Here is a 23,925-nt window from a genome sequence, read left to right as displayed (position 1 = left end):
TTTACTAGTACTCATTGAACAACCAATTTATTTATCATTGAGAGAATGGATTAGCTATGGGATTGCTTCAATAACTTTATCTACTTCCAAGATTTTTTTTGTAGAGACCATATATCTTCTCTTATCAGTAAAAGTATGACATATGTACTATTTTGTTTAGTTTTAGAAATATTTTTAGGAAAATGATTAAATATGACACATATCATGATTTTAATGGTGAAATGATATAAGTGATCTCCTTATACCAGGAGATATTTTATTATCTTTTTCATAATCTTACTAGAGAGGAGGATTTATTCCTTTCATGTTTCAAAGAAAAGAAGAAGAATTGTTCCTACAATGGATTATCAATCCAAGCAGAACAAGAAGAAGGAAACCAATCTTCAATGAATAACCTCGAGAACAATTTTATTGAATGATGCTGATCAATGATCAGTTTTTAATTGTGATGCAAAAAATGATTGAAGACTAGAATTTATACTAAAAATAGAAAGCCTAACTGCCTAACTAAAGAGAGCACAAGCTATAAAAGGAAATTGACTAAACTAACTAACTAACTTATGAGTCTAACTAACTATTGATCAATTATATAAGAGCACATGTTAAATATGCAAATTGTGCTGATAATAATACTTATAACTAATTGGAAAACATATATGCTTGTACTGCTACTATTATTGCTATATATATGTTGTTGGTTTGCTGATGTTGATTTTCTTGTACTGCTATTGCTATATGTATGTTGTTGGTTTGATGATGTTGATTTTGTGATTATGTTGATTAAATGAAGAGCTTGGAAAGTTCCTTGTCTTTGAGTTGTGGTTGGCATTGTTTTGTTGGAGAAACAGAGGTTTATGTGAGGTGAGTTCTGCATTTCATGTGAAACCCCCCCACAAGCTGGGGCACAGATGTTGATGAGGCCCAGCTTGGTCTGAATGGATGACTAATCCTTGGCTCCTAGAGGCTTAGTGAGAGCATCTGCGAGTTGAAGATGCGTAGGAACTGGAAGGAGTTTGATTTTCCCTTGAGTGCATTTTTCTCTAACCGTGTGACAATCAAGCTCTATGTGCTTTGTTCTTTCATGGAAAACAGGGTTAGTGGCAAGGTAAATTGCAGATTGGTTATCACAAAACATAATAGCAGGTGTAGAAAAAGAATATTGTAAATCTTCAAGTAAGTAAGTAAGCCAAGTTAATTCACAAGTAGTAATAGCCATGGCCCGATATTCTGCTTCACAAGAGCTTCTAGATATAGTTTTCTGTTTCTTGGATTTCCAAGATATGAGAGAGGAACCAAGATAAATACAATAACCAGTAATGGATCTTCTAGTGTCAGGGCAGGCTGCCCAATCACTATCACTATAAGCTTTTAATTGAATAGTGGAAGTATTAGAAAAGAATAAGCCTATAGCTGGAGTTCCTTTAATGTATCGAAGAACTTTTGAGGCTGCTATGTGATGAGTAGTGGTAGGTTTGGCCATAAATTGTGCCAATTGTTGAACAGAGAAACAAAGGTCAGGTCTAGTGTTTGTTAGGTAGATAAGTCTTCCTATTAATCTTCTATAAGAGGAAGGATCAGAGTAAGGGGCACTAGAATCCTGAAAAAGGTGGGTGCCACTAGTCATAGAGGTTCTAGATGGTTTGCAGCCTAACATTCCTACATCAGAAAGGATCTCGAGGGCATACTTTCTCTAATTCATAGAGATTCCTGTTTGTTTAATGCAATCTCAAAGCCTAGGAAAAATTTGAGAGTGCCTAGGTCCTTAATTTTGAAGGTTTTATCCAGGAGAGCTTTGAGTATGGTAATCTCATTGGCATTGTTTCCAGTGAGGATGATATCATCCACATAGATGAGGATAACAGTGATAGAGGTTGGGGAAGTCCATTTGGTAAAGAGGGAATGATCTCCCTTAGCCTTATTGTAGTTATTTTTAAGAAGAAATTGGGACAGTTTTGCAAACCATTGTCTGCTTGCTTGTTTGAGTCCATAGAGGGATTTCTCAAGTTTGCAGACATGGTTTGGTGCAGAGGAAGTAAGGCCTGGAGGGAGAGCCATATAGATAGTTTCTTTAAGGTCTCCATGGAGAAAAGCATTATTGATATCAAGCTGATTCAGGGGCCATTTGTGGATAGAAGCTAAAGCTACAAGAAGCCTTACAATACTGATTTTGGCAACTGGTGAGAATGTATCAATGTAGTCAATGCCTTCAGTTTGGGTATACCCTTTGGCCACTAATCTAGCTTTGTATCTTTCTATTGAACCATCAGCTTTGTATTTAATTTTGAAGACCCATTTGCATCCAATAGGTTTCTTATCTATAGGTAAATCAGTTATGATCCAAGTATGGTTTTCTTGTAAAGCTTGTAGTTCTTGTTGTATGGCTTGCTGCCAGTGAGGAATTTTGATGGCTTGTAGATAAGTCTTTGGCTCAGTTTCAGAAGAGGCAGAGAGAATTTGATGCAAGTAAGGTTTGGATAGGTTGTCATAGGATAGATATGAGGAAAGATGGTATCTGGATTTAGAGGACAGGGTGGTGTTATTAAGCAAAGCATAGTGGTAGTCTTTCAAATATGTGGGTGGTTTTGTAACTCTGGTACTTCTTCTTACAGGAAGGATAGGTTGATCCTGGATGGAGTAATGAGGCTCAGGGGATTGAGGAGGTATTGTAGTTTCTATAATTTGGTCAGCAAAGTTTTGTGTGGTTGTTGGTAGAATGTCTTCATAAAAGGCATTAGTAGGAGAAGGTTCAGGTAGAGGTTGATGGTTGGGGGAATTACCTAATGGTGAGTAGGGAAATACGGTTTCATAGAAGACTACATTTCTTGTTACTTCTAAGGCCTTAGTGGAGAGGTTCATAACTACATATCCTTTGACACCTGGTTTATATCCTAAGAAAATGCATCTAGTAGCTCTAGGATCAAACTTGGTTCTAGAGTGTTTCTGAGTGCTTGCATAGCATAAGGAGCCAAAAGTTCTTAAGTGTTGTAGATCAGGTAATTTATGATATAAGACTTCATAAGGGGTCTGTTGCTTGAGGATAGGAGTAGGTAGGAGATTAATAAGGTGAGTGGCATGCCTAATAGCATAAGACCAAAATATTTTGGGGAGGTTGCTCTGGATCAGAAGAGCTCTAGCTACATTCAACAAATGTTGATGTTTCCTCTCAACAACTCCATTTTGTTGAGGGGTATAAATGCATGAGGTTTGGTGAATGATTCCCTTTGTGGCATAGAAGGATTTCATAGAGAATTCAGTGCCATTATCACTTCGTATTGTTTTGGTTTTGACAGAAAATTGGGTTTCTATCATATTGATGAAGTTTTGTAAAGTGGACTGAGTTTCTGCCTTACTTTGCATGAGATAAACCCATGTGAACCTAGAATGGTCATCAACTATAGTCAAGAAGTACTTATGACCATGTAAGGATGGAATAGGGAAAGGTCCCTATATATCAGTGTGGATTAAATCAAAACAATGCAAAGATTGGCTACTACTTATAGGGAATGAAAGTCTCTTTTGTTTGGCTAAGTGGCAAATTTCACAAAGCTGATCTTTATTTGCAGTAATGAAGGGAAATTTTGTTCTAATAGCATCCATACAATTGTGAGAAATATGTTCTAATCTAAAATGCCATAAGCTAGAACTAGGAAAGCTAGATTGACAAGTATTGAAAGAATTCACATGGTGTTGTGTAATTGCAGAGTTAAGCACATATAAACCATTTGAAGCTTTAGCTATACCAATCCTCTTCAAAGACTTCTTCTCCTGGATAAGGCAACAGTTAGAATTGAAGGATAATATGTATGGTGAATCAGATGTAAGTCTTGATATTGACAGTAGATTATATGAGAAATTAGGTAGGTACAGAACATTATACAAAATTAAATTGGGAAGCAAAAAGATAGTGCCTGAGATTTGTGAGGTTACCTCATTGCCATTGGGTAGCTTGACTTTAATTGGCTTTATTTTATTATATGTTCCAAAGTTTGAGAGTTTGGAATTAATGTGGTCTGTTGCACCACTATCTAATAACCAAGAGGATAGTGTTTGGCCAAAATGAAAATTACTTGTACTGCTGATGTCTGGCAGTGTTGAATTGGCTGAAAGAATGTTGGAATGTTCACTGTTATCGTTTTGTGCACTTTGTGTTTGTTGTAACATACTTACAAGACCTTGATATTGTTGCTTACTCAGTCCAAAGACTTTCTCATCTGCTTGTTCAGTTTCTTGCATATCATTTTTCTCAGATTCATTTAGGCCTGCAGATTGAATAGAGTTCACTTGTTCTCCTTTATTGAGAGGGAAATTTGCAGGGTAACCATGCAATTTGTAACAAGTCACTGTGCTGTGCCCATTTTTCTTGCAATATGTACAATACTTTGGTGGAGTTTGTGTCTTGTTCCAAGATCCCCTCCCATATCCACCAGAGCTTCCTCTTGCCTCGGTGTTATTGGAGTTTCTATTTGTTGTGTATGATCTTCCTGAGTATCCTCCTCTTCTTGCATTACCAGAGATAGCCATTGCCTTTGCATCTGAGTCATGTCCATACATCTGTGTTTCTTGTTGAACAACTAGTGAGAAAACCTTTCTCATTGAAGGAAGGGGGTCCATGAGCATAATTTGGGATTTAACTCCACTGTATGCCTCATTGAGTCTTTTGAGAAACCTGATGATCTTATCTTCTTCCCTATGCTTCTTGATGTCATAGAGGGCCTCACAAGTACATCTTGGTTCTGGTCGAAAAGTATCCAACTCATCCCACAGGATCTTAGTTTGGGTGAAGTACTTTGAGACACTTAAATCACCTTGTTTAATACTTCCTATGGTATCTTGCAATTCTGAAATCTTAAAGAGGTTACCTTGGGAAAATCTTTCATTGAGATCCTCCCATGCTTCATAAGCTTTGTCTATCCAGAGGATGCTTTGTGCTATAGAGGGTGAAACTGATCTGATGATCCATGAAGTGACCAAATTATTGGCCCTTGCCCATGCCTTATATGAAGAGTCTGTCTTGCTTGGCATTCTGATTGATCCATCTACAAATTCCCATTTCTGTTTTGATATAAGGCTCATCTCCATAGATCTTGCCCACTGGTGGTAGTTGTCACCATTCAGCAATGGTGAAACAAGGGGAGTGGAAGGATTTTCTGAAGGGTGAATGTAGTATGGATCTTGAGAAGGGTCAGAAGAAATTTGGACAGGGTTAGGCAGAATGGAGCTTGAATCCATGGCAGACATTTGTTGAATGTAACAGAGCTCTCTAATAGAGCTCTAATACCATCAAAGAAAAGAAGAAGAATTGTTCCTACAATGGATTATCAATCCAAACAGAACAAGAAGAAGGAAACCAATCTTCAATGAATAACCTCGAGAACAATTTTATTGAATGATGCTGATCAATGATCAGTTTTTAATTGTGATGCAAAAAATGATTGAAGACTAGAATTTATACTAAAAATAGAAAGCCTAACTGCCTAACTAAAGAGAGCACAAGCTATAAAAGGAAACTGACTAAACTAACTAACTATTGATCAATTATATAAGAGCACATGTTAAATATGCAAATTGTGCTGATAATAATACTTATAACTAATTGGAAAACATATATGCTTGTACTGCTACTGTTATTGCTATATGTATGTTGTTGGTTTGCTGATGTTGATTTTCTTGTACTGCTATTGCTATATGTATGTTGTTGGTTTGATGATGTTGATTTTGTGATTATGTTGATTAAATGAAGAGCTTGGAAAGTTCCTTGTCTTTGAGTTGTGGTTGGCATTGTTTTGTTGGAGAAACAGAGGTTTATGTGAGGTGAGTTCTGCATTTCATGTGAAAATGTTATCAATGACCTTGAAAAATGGTGTCATTAGTAGGAATGCTTAAATATCACCCAACCAAAGAAATAATTGTAAAATGATCAAAACTAAAATTCTTTGAATTGATTTGGATGAGATTTTTAATATACTCATTGATTTGGTTTTTATTTATCTTTTAAAACTGATCATATCATCAGAAGTTATGATACATTTATAATCTTTTATCCTTAAAATTATACAAATATATAAACATCCCACACACATTTGTAACCTTCTCCACTCCTCTTTCTATTTTCTCTAGTATTTCACTTGATATAACAGTGTAAAGATTTATACACCGTTAATGTATCATTCATTTGAATTACTTTTATTTAAGAGTCAATAATGATTGAAAACTCATAATAGTATACATTTTTTCTCTTAAAACCTACTCAGGCTCATAAGCGAGAACCCGTTTTAGTAATATTTTTCCATATAGATCGAGTTTAGATGCACACGTACATAGATATATGATTTTTAGTTTACTTTTATATTGTCACTTGTTAGTTCGATAAGATATTGTAATATTACAAGTTCGAGTGATCATCTAATTAATATACTTTGAAATGGACATATGAGTTTATCAATTGTTTGGCTTTTGGACTCTGAATGATAGTAACAAATATCATGTGTATTGTACAAGTTTCATAATTTAATTTTAGAATCAAATTAATAAGTATTCTCATACATTGCCTTGCCCGAGTGTTTTTAAATTTAAACTAAATTATAAATATATAAATATATTGGACCTTTTTTTTTAAATTCAGGGTTCGATGCTCAATATTCTTAGGCTGGCTGAAAGATTCTATTTCTTTAATAATTAAATACATTTAAGATTTGTGTGTTTATTTAAATAGATACTCGGTTATCACAAGTGATTGAAGATCTTTGACAAAAAAAAGTACAACTGTGTGCATATTTAAGTAGATTCTTAGTTATCCAAGCTGATTGAAGATATTATAGACGATAATGTACATATTAAGTTAAATGGATAACACGTGAATAAATAAATAGGTACAAATCATTTGAAGTTATGTATATTGATATGGTAGAATGATATTAAAGATGTGAAATATAATGATATATAAAGTTATTACTCTAAATAATAAATATGTACATATCAACAAGACGCTGGTATAATGGTGTAAGATCATACTGAATCTACAAGGTTGAGAGTTCAATTCCTATAAGCGACACTTATTGGGAGGACAAACACAAACTTTAAAATAGATTAATTCCTTATCCAAAAAAAGTGAAAAAATACTCTCACTAGTAAAAAAAAAAAGTAAATACTTGACAACATGATTGCTCATCTATTTATACTGAAATCTTATACAACTAAATTAAAGTGCAACTATTTGACTGATTGAGATATCTTAGAATCTTTTTAAATTTCTTAAGGTCATCATGACAAGAAAATTTATAGATTATTATTGTTATTATATTTCTGCTTTGATAAAGTTTACATTAGAATTAAACTTACATGTTTCACCAACGGGTGTTGGTTCAAGTGTACATATTTGATTTTCCTTAAACAGGGTCTCGGGTTTAAGTCTTGTGAATAAAAATACCAGCAGAAGAGTTAGCCCCACATACCTGTGGATATTCCTGACTTAGACAAGATTACTTTCAGTGTGTTGTTATACATATGGGAAACCAAAAAAAACATGCATGTTTCATTGACATTTATATATTTTCAATAAAATGAACCAAACCATAAATAAAAGGAAGACAATTTTTTGATCCATATAAATACTCACTTTGATCCATATAAATTCTTGTATATACTACTTTGATCCCTAAAAATATAAAATAATGTAAACCAATATTCAAATATCATGAATGTGAGTCAAAATAGTTCATGTCATGAGTCATAAAAATATTAAAAAGAACTAATTTGATTCACATTTAATTTTTTTTGAACCATTTTGTATTTTTCAAGAAACCAAATTTGATACGCCCAAATTTTTGAGGAATTATTCTTAATCTTAAATTTATAATATTATTCATAGTCTCAATTATCTATTACATGTGTTAGAATTATACCATTGATGGTTAAATATGAATTTAATGAAAAAAATAACTAAATCTTATTCACATTAGTTGTGGTTATAGGGATTTGATGAAAAGGGAAAATAAAATTCATTCTACTTGTAATCTATACCACTTACAAAAATAAATGATTTTTTCATCCCTCAAGTTGACTATAAAAATAAATTTGAATGAAGTATAATATTTGTAATACTAGTTAATTTAATATCATATATATTTGGATATACTCATTTTATATAGAATGTGTTTTGAATTACTAATCTACAGAAAGAGTGACATATTTATTTATTTTAAAAAATATATCTTTTACTTTTATTCCTTTTATAAAACTAGTACTATTAATATTTTATTAAATTGATTGAAATACTCCTACATTGATACAATCATTAAACTCTCCATTTAGTAATTTATATATATGATTATAATTATAATAAATATAATGAATTTATAAATGAAAATATTATTATTTGTTCTCCTATGTGGTGATAAGAGGGTGAGTCGAGCAGTAGCTGGGTTCAGAGTTGTCTCATTGGGGTTGAGTTGAGTATGGGTCGGACAATAGCTGGGCTGGAATGCTTCTTGCAGTTGTCTGAGTTGACTTGGATTCGCCGTGGAGGTACTTGAAAAGGTTTTCCGATGATCAAGTCAGTAAATGACCGAGAGAAATGATAGGATAACAGTTGAAGATATGAAGGAATAATGATGAGTAGTAAGTATGTGGCAATGTCAAGAGATAGAGATTAGATTACTTCCTTGTGGAGGGAAACCCTATTTATAGTGAAGGTGGATGGAATATTCTTTGACTGATGTTGTTGGCATGACTGACCATTTGAGTTTGTTGGCATGTTTTGGTTGATTAGGAGGTTACTTTATGCATGTCGGGTGGTCTGGTCAAGCCATACTCTATGTCTAGTTGATTTATAGCCTATGATAGCATTGTAGTCATAATCTAGGCATGTCATTGCCGTATAGCAGAGCATTATGTGAGAGTTGCAAGTGGTAGGCAACAGGTGTTGGCAGCATGACATATGGGTGGCAGAGGCATGATCCAGTACTGGCTCGTAAGAATGTGTGGGTGACGATGCTTCTTCTGCCATAGTTCGGTTAGTCGACTTGTACTATGAGTCCTAATGCACCATAAGTCCTCATCAGGTGTTCTGTCTTGGTCAACCTCGAGTATCTTAGCTTGGTCAATGGTCTTTTATGTTGCAAATAATTATAAAGTTTAAAGTTTCAGTTTTTGATGTGTTTTTTAATATGAAATTTTCTTCAAGATAAAACGGTTTTTGACTAGTGTAGGATCACTAATTATAAGCAATATTCTGATTTAATTATATTTCTAATGGTCACTTGTACTGTATCAATAACTATGATAAAATAGGATTAGAAGTAGCACGTTCTAATTGATGCATGTGTCAATATATGCAACAAAGCTTGAAAAGAAGATTAACCAGAAAACTTGAAAAGGGGGATGAAGCAGTTAATTGGCCTAAGAAAGCTAGATTATCTTCGACTGCTGCATAGAAATATTCTGTTTCTTATTTTCTATTCGTTTCATATTGGAATAAACAAATGAAAACAAAGTTTACAGCTGGTGATGTGTATTAATTTGATAAAGCAACCAATAACAAGTGATATACACACCCACTTGGTTAATTGGCTTATCTAATTAGCTACCTAGTCCTATAGGGTGACACCACCAAATATATGTAGCCCTAACTCTTATCTTTAAGTTGATTTTGTTGACTTTGTAAGCATCAAACATCACCGGCCAAACTTGTGTTGATAGAATCAATAGTGAGGACCCACAGTACCTTGTGTGCCACATAACTATTGCAATTGGTTGAGAGAGCTACGTGAGATATATATAGGAATGAGAATCCTCCCCAGTAACGAGAGGCAAGTGATGTCAAAAACAAAAAAAAATGTTATATGCTTTACACTTATATTCTTATATTTATCATGATAGGATAAATTTACCCTTCAAACTAAAGAGAAAAATTGCACTTGCCTTTTTATTAATGGAGAAGAGTCTAACCCTATATATATATATATATATACAGTGTTCAACTTATCATCATACTAAACTAAGATTATGATATGGTTCCTAAAAATAAAGGGTCCTCAAATTTTCTTAATTAATCAAATGAAAATGTGTATGTAAATATAGATAATTAAAAGTTTAATAGTTCAATTTTTAAGAATAACACTTGTTGGGAGGGACAATCACGAACCTAAAATGATTAGTTCCTTACCGAAAAGGTAAAAATACTAGTAATACAAAAAAAAATATAGGTGGGGAAGAGTTTCACATTGCTTTATAATACATTTAATGTTCTCCAATACTGAGTAGATATTATGACAATGTACGAAAACAAATTTTAAGATTCTAGATTTTTGTTAATTTTTAAATTAAATCTCATAAAATTTTATTTCCCCTCACATTTTAGTACCTTAGAATCCACTGTTTGAGAAAATCCTAATTCATTTTTTATTATAGTCTGAGATTATTGAAATAGTACAACATGTATCCTATAAAATACTTTTCACACATATGGTCAGACATTAAATCGTAATCAATATTATTAAGAAACTTAGCTATCTATCAACTATTTATCTCGTCCTCTACTTGGTATTTATTTTATCATCAGAGTCTAGTTTGAATTTTCCATGCTTTCTACACTTAGATCCAATAGATTGCATGAAATGGGGTCTCTGTGTTTTTTACTTGATCAAAAGGAATCTCCATCTTCCATTGATTGTATCATTGTTACTTTGATATGCATGAGTTTATGGGGGTCACAATAATTTTGGGTCAGTAATTTAGTATTTGATGGATTAGTAAGAGCAAATATTCTATTTTCGAACCTAATTGCTGGACTAAAAATTTGATGTAATAAGTAGAGACTAATCAAAATGTAAAATAAATTTTTAATGAATAATAACATCTATAAAAAAGTATGATAAGATATTTTTATCTTTTTATATATAAAGAAATAACACATTTATCATTAAAAAATATAAGAAAAGTTAAATATGTATCTCTCTATTAATGAAGAGAATTATTATTCATCTTACTTGGCCTAGCATCATTGTTTTAAAACTTTTGATGTTTAAGGTTACATACAATTTAAGAAAAAAATAAATAAAAGAAAAATTCTACCAATTTGACTAAAACAGCATCATTATTTTTATGAGTCTAAAACAAACTATATTGGAACTAAATTAAAATGAAAAATAAAAAGAAAAGTAATAAAAAAAAGTATAAATATAAATGTGTAATGACTCTCAAAAACCTGAAAAAATTAGAATAACATACAAAAAAGAATTAAAATATTACATAAGAATAAAGTATTTCTTCATACGAGGAAGTAAATTATTTCCTTCAGTTAGTATAATCATGATATGTGTCATATTTTTTTAATGATTAGAAATATTTTTTGTAAAAAATAGTTAAATGAAACACATGTCATGGTTTTAGTGACAATAACAACAGATAACATATCTCCTTATATTAGGAGATAATTTATTCTCTTAAAATATATATATATAAATTGTTAGTTATATAGACAAGGGATAAGAGAGGGAAATAGAAATATACAGTTTTCTCTTGTTGCTACTGGTTTCATATGAGAAATGCAGTGTAGAGCACTCATACTTTCTCACTCTAACGTCCACATCCCCACGTCTAATTGTTTAAGTTGCCGAATTAATATATCATCTTCTAATATACCAAATTTATCATTTGCACATAAAATTTTATGCATTTCTGTTGAAAAATAGTAACTTATATACCATACCAAAAAAATTATTTTATTAGTCCTTTAACCATTAAAATGAATACTATAAATTGAATAAATCCGAAAAAATAATTTGTGTATGGTGCATTTTAGAGGGGGTGGAGGAGACTAAAGTGGGCATCGAATTCGAGGTCAACCAAGTCAAACACTTTGTCGATTTCTTTGATTACAATTTGAGATTGCTAGTTTATTATTAACTAATATAAATAATATGTGTTCAATTAGGATTAGTTTGGGAGTTAGATTTTGGAGGGGAATAAATGAAAAGAGAAAGCTTGGGAAGTATGAAATACACTTGTGAGATGAGTCTCAAGTCTTCTTTTTTTCCTTCAAAATCTAACTCCCAAACTAACCCTTAGGATCCAAGTATAACCAAATAACGTAAGTCTTTGTCTAATACTAATTTGAATTGATGAACTAGATTTGACTATTTTTTCTGTGTGTTACGCATCTAGTTGGTGTTATATACATCTAGTTGTTTTATTAAATGATTCGATTGAAACAAGCTTAATTATATTATTAAATGATTCGATTGAAACAAACTTATTTATTTTATTTTAAATAATTCGATTTAAAAAATCAAGTTTGGAGCATTTCTTATACAACCTATGTCAGTTTGGAAATTTGCATCAATAGTTGTTAATTACTTTGTTTGTTCGGACTCTGGAGGTAGAAGCCTCCCTTTGTTCATCAATGTTATATGAAGTCTCACATTGTCTAGAATTAAAATAAAGTAGAATATCAATATTATATACGGAGATGATACGAGACTTATAAGGAAAATGTTATATCATAAATAATTGTACTTAAAAATTAGCTTAACCATAATTATAACTTACAGTTAGATTTAAAAATATGTTTTATAATTATTGATTAACTTCCAGACAATTGTAGTTAATAACCCAAATATAAATATTTGATATTTTTTGTCTCATAACATTAAGAAAGAAGTTGAGCTCTCTTACATCTCAAAATCAATTTTCAATGAAATGGGTAGACCAACGAGTATCTAAACCATGCCAGAGAACACAGAGATGTACGAGACTTATTTCACAACCATATAAACCAAATGATGTAATACAACATGTATAAAGTATGAACAAAAGGAAATGCTAAAATATATTGTACAATAAGGCCCTATTACCACTGTCTACATAAACCATTGTAAGTGTTAAGAGTCAAGCAGAATTGATGTACCATGAAAAATGACAGTAACTTGTGGCTCAAATTTCATACATTGATGGGTTGTTTTGTTTGTTCCTATCACATATTCAGCAAAAGCTGCAGACGCGTATTAACATGACAGGAATATTATGCCTTTGTTTGACTGGTCAAGAAACAATGTCGACACAGAATATGCATGGTACTAAGTGCTTCCAGAATCCTTGGGGAGAAAGTTGCATGAGAATGGCAAGCCCAGAAGAATTTGTTCTTTTTAAACTAAAGTCAGTGTTGTCCCATCGTGGCTGAACATTGATGCTGAAACACGTTCAAATCCTTTCTAGAAGATGTATCCTTGTATGTTTAGCTTTAAAACTATGAAAATCAAGATTCAATTTCCATTCAGAAAATTGGTTATTATGTAGTAAAAGGTGAAGGTAATCCCTTGGCATGTTGACTCTCCATCTCAAGAACCATTAAGGATTTCTGTCTCTGATATCTGTTTCTCTTGGCTGCTAATGCTGCAAATGAAGCCATAAAATCGTCAACTGTTCTAAGAGATTAATCTATGTATAATCAAATATTTCATGTCATTTGGAGGGAATTGAATAGTTTAGTCCGTTAAATAGTGGATGATGTACATGATAAAAAAATTTATACTGTCAGTGCATAAATATTACACTCCAGAAATAAATAATAGTTTGCTCATCAGAAAACAAAATCATTCAAGGAATGTGGGTTATTATGTCTTTAACTTTCTTTCCTCTTTTTAATAGGCTAAATTACTATAAAAAATTTAGTTAAGAAATTGATCTAGTCCAAATATTGCAATCACTGTTTTGCTATCTGTTACCCGAAGTGCAATCATTAAGGAATCACAAAGGGGGAATTTTGACTAAATAAATAATTTCTTAATTCAGTACGCCAATGAATAGGGATCCTCTCCATTAATAGAGAGACAAGTACTTCAATTTCTTCATATTTTTATGATAAATATGTTATTTTATTATACTTACAAGGATAGATGTGTCATTACATTACATGTTAGATTTCTTTTGGTTTTTTAAGAACTTGTCTCTCTATTAATGGAGAGATCCATACTCACTTCCAATACAAACTGTTTTTGTTCCTTAATCATTGCCCTAGCAAAACCGTTGCAATAATGAGATCACAAATACATTGCCATAGGTGAATGTAATTAAGTAAAGAAAAAATAATTTATAGCAATAAAAAAGTAGCAGAATAGAGAAGCTCCTATGCTATTAAAGTAAATAACGCAATGCCAAAATTTGCCAGTAAAAGTAAATAAAGCAAGAGAAAAGAATCTTATTGAAATCATACTTACACGTTAATTCATGAGGCAGAGCAAAGTCATAATCATTCCTTCTCCTCCTGATATAGATAAAGACCAGCAGCAGTAGCACACAGAAAACAAATAGACATGACAAACCTATTGCAATTTTACCCGGAGTAGATAACCCACCATTCTCCCAAAAGATAGGACATGCTGACAAAGATGGTACACCGCACAAACCTTTGTTGCCAGAGAGACTGAGTAAAAAAAATACAAATCATAATGAATTAGGAAAGCAGATTATTTCTAATTGAATTATGTGAATACAATTTAACTGCACCTCTTGATAAATGCACAGAACCAAGTAATCCTTCATTGATATGCTAATTTTGTATCTATTACACCCCTATCAAGTTAGCTAACGACTAATGCTGACTAATTCCACAGATTCACAAAATCCATGTAAAACTGACAGGTTCCGAGGGGTTATCCGATTTCTGCCACTTTATAACCTAATTTCTAGTATTTAAAACAAAGGCTGGATCACAACTACTGCTTAGTCTATCCTATAAAGTAAATCAAAGTTGAATATCATCAAAGTAACTTAAGCTTAGGACAATCACACAATCAACACCAAAAAAATTGTATACATAAGAAGCAAGTAGCAAATAACAGGGAAAGTTTACGTACATGGTGTAGTTTGACTACTTATTTACCACTTTGGTGTAAGTTTTGTAACATTTACCAAAGTGATGCATATTTTACAAAACTCACACCTGCCATGCACGAGTTCATTGTTTTTTAAATTTGTTTTACAGGATTTGTGCCTCCCATGCACGAGTCCTTATTTTTTCCGGTTTTGTTGGACGTGTGTCTATCGTGCACGAGTTCTTCACACTTCTCTCTCATCCCGAACTTGTGAATAACATCTACGAGTTCATATATTCTCTCTCCTTTAAATCTCGTAGACCCAGTGTATATTCTCTCATTCATAACTCGTACACTGGGTCTACGAGATTTGAAGGAGAGAAAATATATGAACTCGTAGATATTATTCATGAGTTCTGGATGAGAGAGAAGTGTGAAGAACTCGTACATGGCAGACACGAGTCTAACAAAACCAGAAAACAAAAAGATAAGGACTCGTGCATGGCAGGCACGGGTTCTGTAAAATATGCACCACTTTTGTAAATTTTACAAAACTTACACCAAAGTGGTAAATAAGCAATCAAACTACACCATGTACACATACTTAAATAACAATGGACAACAGGAGAGATGGCAGTACAGAAGGATCTTTATGTAAGATCAGCTGTTAAAGCTAATTTTAGCATCCAATGCAGATGACACCTGAGCCTAGGAGGGACTAGTTGGCTCCCCTCGAAGTTTAGTCTTTTCTTTTGGTAAATAGCTTGAAACTTGGTCTAGATATGCACATTCGCGTGCATGCATTCAAAGAAAAACAGACAGACACACTCATAAACTAATAAATCAAATAATATACAACATATAAGTTATCCAATATTCCAATCGGAACACGGCACTGAAGAAACAGATTACAGTAAAGCTATCGGATTAAAGTTACATACTCAATAGCTCCACCATGCACACCAATAGAATAAAGTTCCTCTGGTACCCGTCCTTCCAATAAGTTACCATTCAAAAGCCTGGCATGACAAAGTAGATTAGAAAACAAACTGAATCACGAAAAAATTGTCCGTAGGATAAATGGGCCAATTTAAGAATGCACCAAGCCTAGAGTTAAAACAATATCAACAATTTTGTTTCTACAATGACCAATTAACCATCCAGTTTAAGGGGGAGACATATATTGAATGGTCTCAGCTTTCAACACCCAACATCAGCTTCATTGAGGACCACAGCAGTATAAACTATAAACACAATAAACAGCTTTTTCATTATCATGATACAGATATTAAGACACAGTTGAATGCACAGTTGACAAACTCTGCTAATTACAAAAAAGTTAAAAATGCAGCATTTATTATTACTTTTTTTGTGAACAACACATCTTTTATTACATTGCTCTAAAAGCTCCAAATCTAATACAAAGGCCATAAGCAAATTTCGTTTAGTATTTGGAAGTAACATATCAGTAAGCATTCAGACTTCAGTGCATTTTTAACCTTCTCAAAATTATGAGTGACAACTTTAAAACTGTATTCAAACATAAAATTAAAAAAGCTGACACTCTAATAAAGGGACAACTTAAAATGGCATGATGTTGGCAATTGCAGGAGAAACTTACAAAAATACAATTCAAATTATAAAAGGCAGAACAGAAAGGCCTGAATTGAAAGTCAGTAACTACTACAGAGATAGTAAATTTCTACATTTTGAACTTGTGACTACTACTGATATAGTAAATTTTTACATTTTGAACTTTGCACTTTAAGAAATATTTTCTACTAGAATACTACTACAACATATTTGAGTTTAAAGCTGCGCAATTTCAGTATTCAAAACTTATAGAACCGTTAACAATATAGAACGGTAAATTACAAGGCAATAAATTCATTCTAAGCTCGAAGCATTCTACATGGACACAGAAAAATATAAATGAAGACCTTCAAATTAAATATAAAAATCCATTTATAGGCTACCAACAAAGGCTCCAGCCTCCAGTGAGAAAAGCAGTTGAAATGGAAGAGGAAAGGAGGTAAGGGAAAAGTGAAGAAAACATTAGGAGAAATAATTAAAAACAACTTTAAGTGGGTTTATTGGAACTTTGGTTTTTGATAGAGTTCAATGGCAGTGTTTGATGACTTTGATCCACATATCTGAACCCACCTAGTTGGATAAGAATTAGTTGATGATGTTGTAGTTCAAAAGTGGCATTAATCCACAAGCGCATCATTTATAACGTAAGTTGTTTGTTATATGATCACAATATCAATGGAACTATCTCTTAACTCGGTGGCTTTCATGCAACCATCAATGCAATAGATACTTACACAAGCTGCAAACTTGAAGAGGCTATACTATCTGGTATAGAGCCTGTTAACTGATTGTTGGACAAATCCCTACAGCATGCATTACAAAGAAAACAAATAAAATATTAAATAAATAACAACATTAGATTTATTCTTAATATAGAGCAACTAGCTGCATCCAAACATTTACACCAATAATGACTCCAGCAATAACAAAAAAATATTGAGTGTAAATATATTACAACATTCAGTATAGTCAAAACGAAATATACTGTAAAATATGAACTCTCGGAGGATAAAACACTTCGAAACTGATTATTAACTAGGAAAAGCCTGTACTTACAGTTGTGTCAGGGATTTTTGACCCAGTCCAGAAGGTATTTCACCCACCAACGAATTAGAACTCAGGTTCCTGCAATATTAAATATATGTTAGTAGATAATTGGTATCAACCTAAACAAATTTGTCCAGTAAAACACATGCTGAAAGCATTAAAATAGTGAATAAAAATGTTCCATGTTGAACAGGCACGGTGCCGACACCCAGTATAGACACAGGGTAAAATAGATTTAAAAATTTACGCTACGGATACATGCGTGTGTGAATTGGGGGAAACTTTTATAGATCTAGGTCGATTAGCATAATTTCAACCATATTAATCAATATTAATGTTAAATACATGTAAGCCACATCATGAGAAAGATGCCTAGCATATGTAAACATTTGGCTGCTGATACTTACAGGCTTACCAAGTCTGACAAAAGACTAATCTGGTCAGTTATGAACCCTTTGAAACCTTGACTGCCTAGATCTCTGAAATGAAAATTGAAACAAAGATAAAGTCAATGCTCTTTACGATAGGAATTAAAATTAACATAAATAAAGGAGGAAAAAAAATTGTCTGAACAAGAAACCGTTGTAACTTCCACCTCTTTGCTCTTTTATTTTTTGTTCAGAAATTTAAATATGCATTTATGTACATGGATGGAGCCCATATTCCACTACCTACCCGAGCTTTTAGCAGGAAGGACTGTTAATAAGTCCAAAAAGTTATTGGCAGAATAACTTAATTGCAAGGAAAATGCTATTTGCAGCTTTGTGCAAAAAAATATTATGAACCCTTTCTCATAGAATGATATAGCAGCAAGATATCATAACTCATGAGTGCTTTAGATCACCCACCATCTCTATTTTTAGAAAATGGAACCTACTCCACCATTAATCTCACACATTAAGTTTGAAATGTCAATTATTAGAGACTTTTTAAGTAACATTCCTTGTATACGTAGCACCAAAATTCTTCAACTACTAAGATCCATTACATAACTTAGGAGAAGTGAAAGGAATGCTTACATTTGACTTATCACAAGGGCAGTCTTATCCTTACTCATAATGCAGGTTACTCCCTCCCAAGCATCCCAACTGGTAGGAGCACAAGGATCACCATTCCAACCCATTCTCTCAGGAACCCGAAGTGAATCTTTCAATGCTTTCATGGCCATCACTGCACCCAAAAAAAGTGAAAATTGAAATAAAAAGTCAAAAATTGATCATAAATCTTGTGTGGTTGCTCTCCACTCAAAAAGATTATAAAACTTGACCATGTCCATCCTTTTCAAATTGTTAACTTCCCTAAATAAAAATTATTACCAAAAAAATCCAAACACCTAAATAATTGATAGCTAACCATATTTGCACAAAATCCACAAATCATAACTTCCTTAGGTAACTAAATTTCCATTAAAATAGCAACTAGTGACACCAATTAATTCATACACACAAGATTATTAACAAGACACTAAAAGAATAAAACAAAATCAGATTCCTTTTGGGAATCAAATTTTCCAAATTTGCATGCAATCAACAAAGACAAACACAAACAAATCTACCCTAAATTTCAGGAAAGATTCATCATTTATTATATTACCAACCTTGTTGAGGAACAGTGGAAGGATCAGTGGGAACCAAAGCATAATTCTCAATCCCACAAATCAAAGGCGCATCTACAACACCAACAAGCTTCACCTTCAATACACTGCTACTCAAATTCTTCACTGTATGATGCCACGTAAACGCCGTGAAACTTCCAACTTGCTTATATATATCAATCCTCGTCAAATTTTCACTGTTGATGAACACATCGAACACTCTCTCCCCAACCTTCCTTATCCTCGTCTCAATTTCCGCAAAATGCAGCCACAGAAGGTAATCCAGCTTCGCATCGACGCTCAATTCATACTCCAAAACGCCGCCGTTTTCCTCATTTGTTGTCACCGCCGTCTGGTACAGCTTCGCCGGGAAATAATTCGGCTTCTGATCTGCTCCGCTGACGTCACTCCTGGTCGACAACGCAACGATTTTGTTCGAATTTCTCGTCCGGAAGTCCGAATCGGACTGCCACGACCGTCCGAACCGGTCAACGTCGTTGGTAAAGCCCGGTCCCCACTGGTTCGAACCGCAAGAGAGACGACCGTAGTTCACAAGAATGACGTTACTGTTTCCGGTGGAAGATGCGTCGTAGGAATTGGGATCAACAGCGAAGAACTCAAGGGAAGAGATAACCGGCGGGTCAGTGGCGAAGCTGTAAAAACAAATAAGCGCGGCAGTGTCGGAGGAAGGGAACGACGCGATGAGGTCAGAGTACGCGCCGTCGCGAGCAACTGACTGAGGCCACGGGGAGCGCCATGAGAACACGACGGTGCCGTGAACGGAGACATCAAAAGAAGGAGGATGAGACTTACCATCGTAGTTATCATAAACGATGAAGGTTCGAAGAAAGAAGCGGTATGAAGGGAAAGGAAGTGTAGGGAAGGGAAGAGAGTAACAGTTTTTCTTTCCAGATGAGATAGGGAAGAAGCGGAGTGTTTTTTCATGGTGGTGGTTGAAGTGGAGAGGCTCGGAGACTATTGCGGTGGCGCCGCCAGTGAAGTAGCGGTCGGAGAGCCAGGTAGTGTTGAATAGGTCGGTGGTGTTGGTGGGACTGCCGCAATCAATGTGGTAAGAGAAACCTGTGATTAGAAAGAGAATGTTAATGAGTGACTTTAATTTACTGTTAGTGCTAAAAATGAGTTTAGTGTGAAAGAGGTTGAATTAAGAATGAAGCTTACCAAATGGGTAGGAGGGAGAGGGGGGAGGGAGGGTGGAGGTGGTGGTGGAGAGGAGGAGGAGGTGGAGGAAGTGGAGGAGGAGGTGGTGGTGGTGGTGGTGGAGAGTGAGAGGCATTGAGTGTTTTTTAGGGGAAGTGTGAGTGTTGGAGTGTGGACATAAAGGATAGAAGTGGGGGCCAAACGGGAATCAGGAATAGAAACAAGTGGGTAATAAACTAGTCATCAAATTTAACCACCATCCAATAATAGGAAGAAGGTCGTCAAACTTGTGACTCATGAGAGATTCTCATGTGCTTTGCAAACAAAATAACAATTGTTTAATTTGAGAAGAAAAAAATGTATACACTAATTAAAAATTATACAATATGATTGTATTATTCTTTATTTAGATTTAATTATTATTGATTTTTTTAAAATGTAATCCAAATTAATGATAAATTATATAGTAAGTGTATATAAGTTTTACAATCGTAATACATAGATATCATACATTCTTAGTTTATCTACCTTTAGGTATAGTTAAAGTAAACACTAAAATTGTATAAATAATTTTATGATGGGTGTGTAAATGTATTTAAAGTTAATGTAAAGATTTACATATAGGAAATGTATTATTTATCATTTTCTTATTATATAACGAATGATACTTGAATTTATCATTTTTAACAATTACTTTAAATTTCATGTAAATTATTAAAAAATTTAGTCTGATGAATGATACAAAATTGTAAATCCCAGTACATATCAGATGGTATTATGAATCTATTTCATGTGATGCAGCTTGTTTGCTTTGTTTGCTTGAAGATGCAGGTGAGTGAGGACATAATAACATTGTCATAATATTTATAGTAAATTCATTGCTGAGCCTATTATGACAATAATGATGTCTAACTTTTTCCATTGACAGAGACCAAAATGAAGTCAGAGATAAATTATCATCTTCCTCAAACATTACAATGTCTAACTCCTTTGGTTAAAGGGGCTATTGTCATACAAAGAAAAATCGTATCCTCAATGAATGGGTGATAGCTAGGGGTGACAATATAGGCGAGTTTGGTCCAGCCCGCTAAAATATGGGTTGGTCTGACCTTTATTATTAAAATGACTCAAAATGTTAGTTTAATCAATTTTTTTCTTTCAAAACATATATTTATAATCAACTCAATCATAATTTCAAAAATAAATAATCATCATGTTTTATAAATGTTTTTTAAAACAAAAAATCACAAAGCAAAATCTACAATCTCACAATAATATATTGTGTCTTAGTTTAAAACTTGTAAGTTCTAAACAACAAGTCAATATAGTGTTAAATTTTTAGACTCCTAGTTTACAAAAAAACTTCTAACTCATAAGTTTTAAATATTAGATGTTCTCTTGGAAGAATATCCCTAACTTTTCTATTACTATGATCATCAAGGACTTTCAAATCTTATTCTTCATCATCTACATTATGTTGATGATTAAATTAATATATGCTTATAAAAATAATTAACTGACAAATAAATGATAATTACATTGAAAACAATAAATAACTTTCACAAACAAAATCATTCAACCAATTCCGAACACAAATCAAAGCTTCCACATTTTTGGATAAAATTCAACTTCTATACTTGTTAAGAACATGTGAACCAATGTTAAATGCAATTCAGATGCAACAGTTGTAATAAGAATGCAAAGCAAGTCACGGGCCATGATTGATAGCTCTGGAAATCGACTTTTATTATCTTTCCACCGTTGTAGCACATCCAAATTAGTATTATCTTTAAAATTTAAAGATGCCTCCTCCAAATAAAGATCAAATTGTGACTTTCTCATTTTCGTGGCAAGTTGCATCTTGTGCCTATCGAGTTCCTGTTAAACATTTCACAAATAAAACATGTTAATGGCAAATAAATATATAATTAAACCATTAAATATTTAAACTATTAAATTAGAAAAGTATAAAATACTTACATCAAACATATAGCTTAAGTCTTAAAATTTAGCCTTCTTTTGAGGAGTATCAGAAGTTAGAGTCCGCATAGAAGTAGGAGCACTTGTGCTATGATATTTTTCAAATAACACATACAACTCTCTCTTAACTAACAACAACATTGTTTCAAAGGTAGAATCATCATATTGAGATTTAGGTCGTTTGTTACTTTTACCTAATTCAACATATTGAGATTCTTGAATCACATCTTCAATATCTTTCATCTCATTATCAATATTAATAGGATTTTAATTATGACTAGAACATTACATATTAATTGTTGTCCAAAATAACAACAAAATAAATAAAATAAAGTTAGCATCGTGTGAATAATGAATCACAATGAATGAAGAGTGCACAATACTACATTAAATAATTTTATACAATTAGTTTTAAATACTAATATAAAGTTAATTTTATGCAAGAACCATTATCAAATAAAACATAATTTTAAAAACTACTATAAAGCTTACCACCAACAATGTTATTAATCTAATTCCAAAAAAAAGAAGTTGAAACTCAATAATTGAAACTGAAATAACACCCATAAATAAATATACTTGAAAAAATTTAGGTACATGAAGTTAAAATCTCTTGTGTACCATTTCAACATAGCAACATACAAAGTGTAAGGTGGGACTACATATTTTATAGTAGGTTGCAGAGAAGCCAAAATAATAGTGGTACCTGACTTAGACAGAGAGCAAGTCTACTCCTAAAGCTTTGAGCTACGTAAAAACCTATATGATTTGTGTTGACCACAATATGCAGAAGAAGACCACACAACTCCTTCGTTGACCTCGTGGTGCAGGTGGAGATATAAAGAGTGTTGTTGGTAGGGTCTAGACGGCCGAGTAAAAAGGGAGAGGCGAGACACAAGATTGATAGCTTAATGTTCTTCTCCTATGGTTCCTTTCTCTTTTGATATGGTGTTGTCCTCTCTTTCTATTTCACGGTTGTAATGTATGTGACTGTTGAGATTGATAGCTCAACGTATGTGGCCGCTGAGTGCTGAAATGTGTTACTAATGTATGTGGTTGTTGTAATGTATGTGGTTGTAATGCGTTTCTTTTGCCCTCTTTTTTTTAATGTTGGCCTGACCCTTCGTGGTCCGTCCAAAAATGGGCTCCAAAAAGGGATTAAATATGTGTTTTTGGGCTAAATCCCCAACCCAACCTGCTAAAAATGTCAATCCAAATGGGCTGGCCTGTCGGGGCAAGCCCATATTGCCATTCCTAGTCACAGCCCCATGAATAGTTTCAAATGACTATTTGGTGTAGAAAATTCAGTGGTGAGCATTTTTTAAGTATGTAATTTTTTTTATCCTGGCCATTATATGAAAGTGCGCATGTCAAGATAGTACTTTGGAAAGTTTTCTCTATGTGTTTAGTTTTGATGAGGACAACTTGTGATTATGAAAGCTTGAAGATCATCAACAAATCAGCATGCTTAAGTCTCTAGATTGGTATTAGACTTAGACTAACAATTAGTTTAAGTTGAGTCTAAGGCTTAGGTAAACTCTATACATGTCTCATATGCATAAAACTTTAAATCATTTTAAGTTTTGAGATATGTCATTTATAATATGTTCATGCATCATATAAATACATGTAACCTGTGCATCCTAGGCATAAACTTAGTGTTGAACATGTATAAATTAAGTGCATAACGTATTTGAGTTTTGTAATTTGAAAATACACTTAGAAATATGTTGTTAATCGATT

The 23,925-nt window shown here is 33.1% G+C and overlaps 2 protein-coding genes across 2 annotated transcripts; both read right to left on the bottom strand.

Annotated features, from left to right (window-relative positions):
- LOC109327714 (uncharacterized mitochondrial protein AtMg00810-like) lies at positions 944–1,654 on the bottom strand. Its single transcript, XM_019560879.1, has one exon. It carries the CDS (start codon positions 1,652–1,654, stop codon positions 944–946), a length of 711 nt encoding a protein of 236 aa, XP_019416424.1.
- Positions 12,802–20,484, bottom strand: LOC109337440 (putative leucine-rich repeat receptor-like serine/threonine-protein kinase At2g14440). Its single transcript, XM_019574419.1, has 9 exons — positions 20,224–20,484; positions 19,048–20,124; positions 18,470–18,620; positions 17,858–17,929; positions 17,460–17,528; positions 17,138–17,206; positions 15,752–15,829; positions 14,214–14,419; positions 12,802–13,389 (listed from the first exon to the last, which is right to left on the bottom strand). Exons 1-9 carry the CDS (start codon positions 20,336–20,338, stop codon positions 13,286–13,288), a joined length of 1,941 nt encoding a protein of 646 aa, XP_019429964.1. The 5' UTR covers positions 20,339–20,484; the 3' UTR covers positions 12,802–13,285.

The sequence above is a fragment of the Lupinus angustifolius genome, chromosome LG02 (assembly GCF_001865875.1).
Source record: "Lupinus angustifolius cultivar Tanjil chromosome LG02, LupAngTanjil_v1.0, whole genome shotgun sequence".
Lineage (NCBI taxonomy): Eukaryota > Viridiplantae > Streptophyta > Magnoliopsida > Fabales > Fabaceae > Lupinus > Lupinus angustifolius.
The sequence above is the reverse complement of the archived record's forward strand: the minus strand, read 5'-3'. Positions and strand labels throughout refer to the sequence as shown.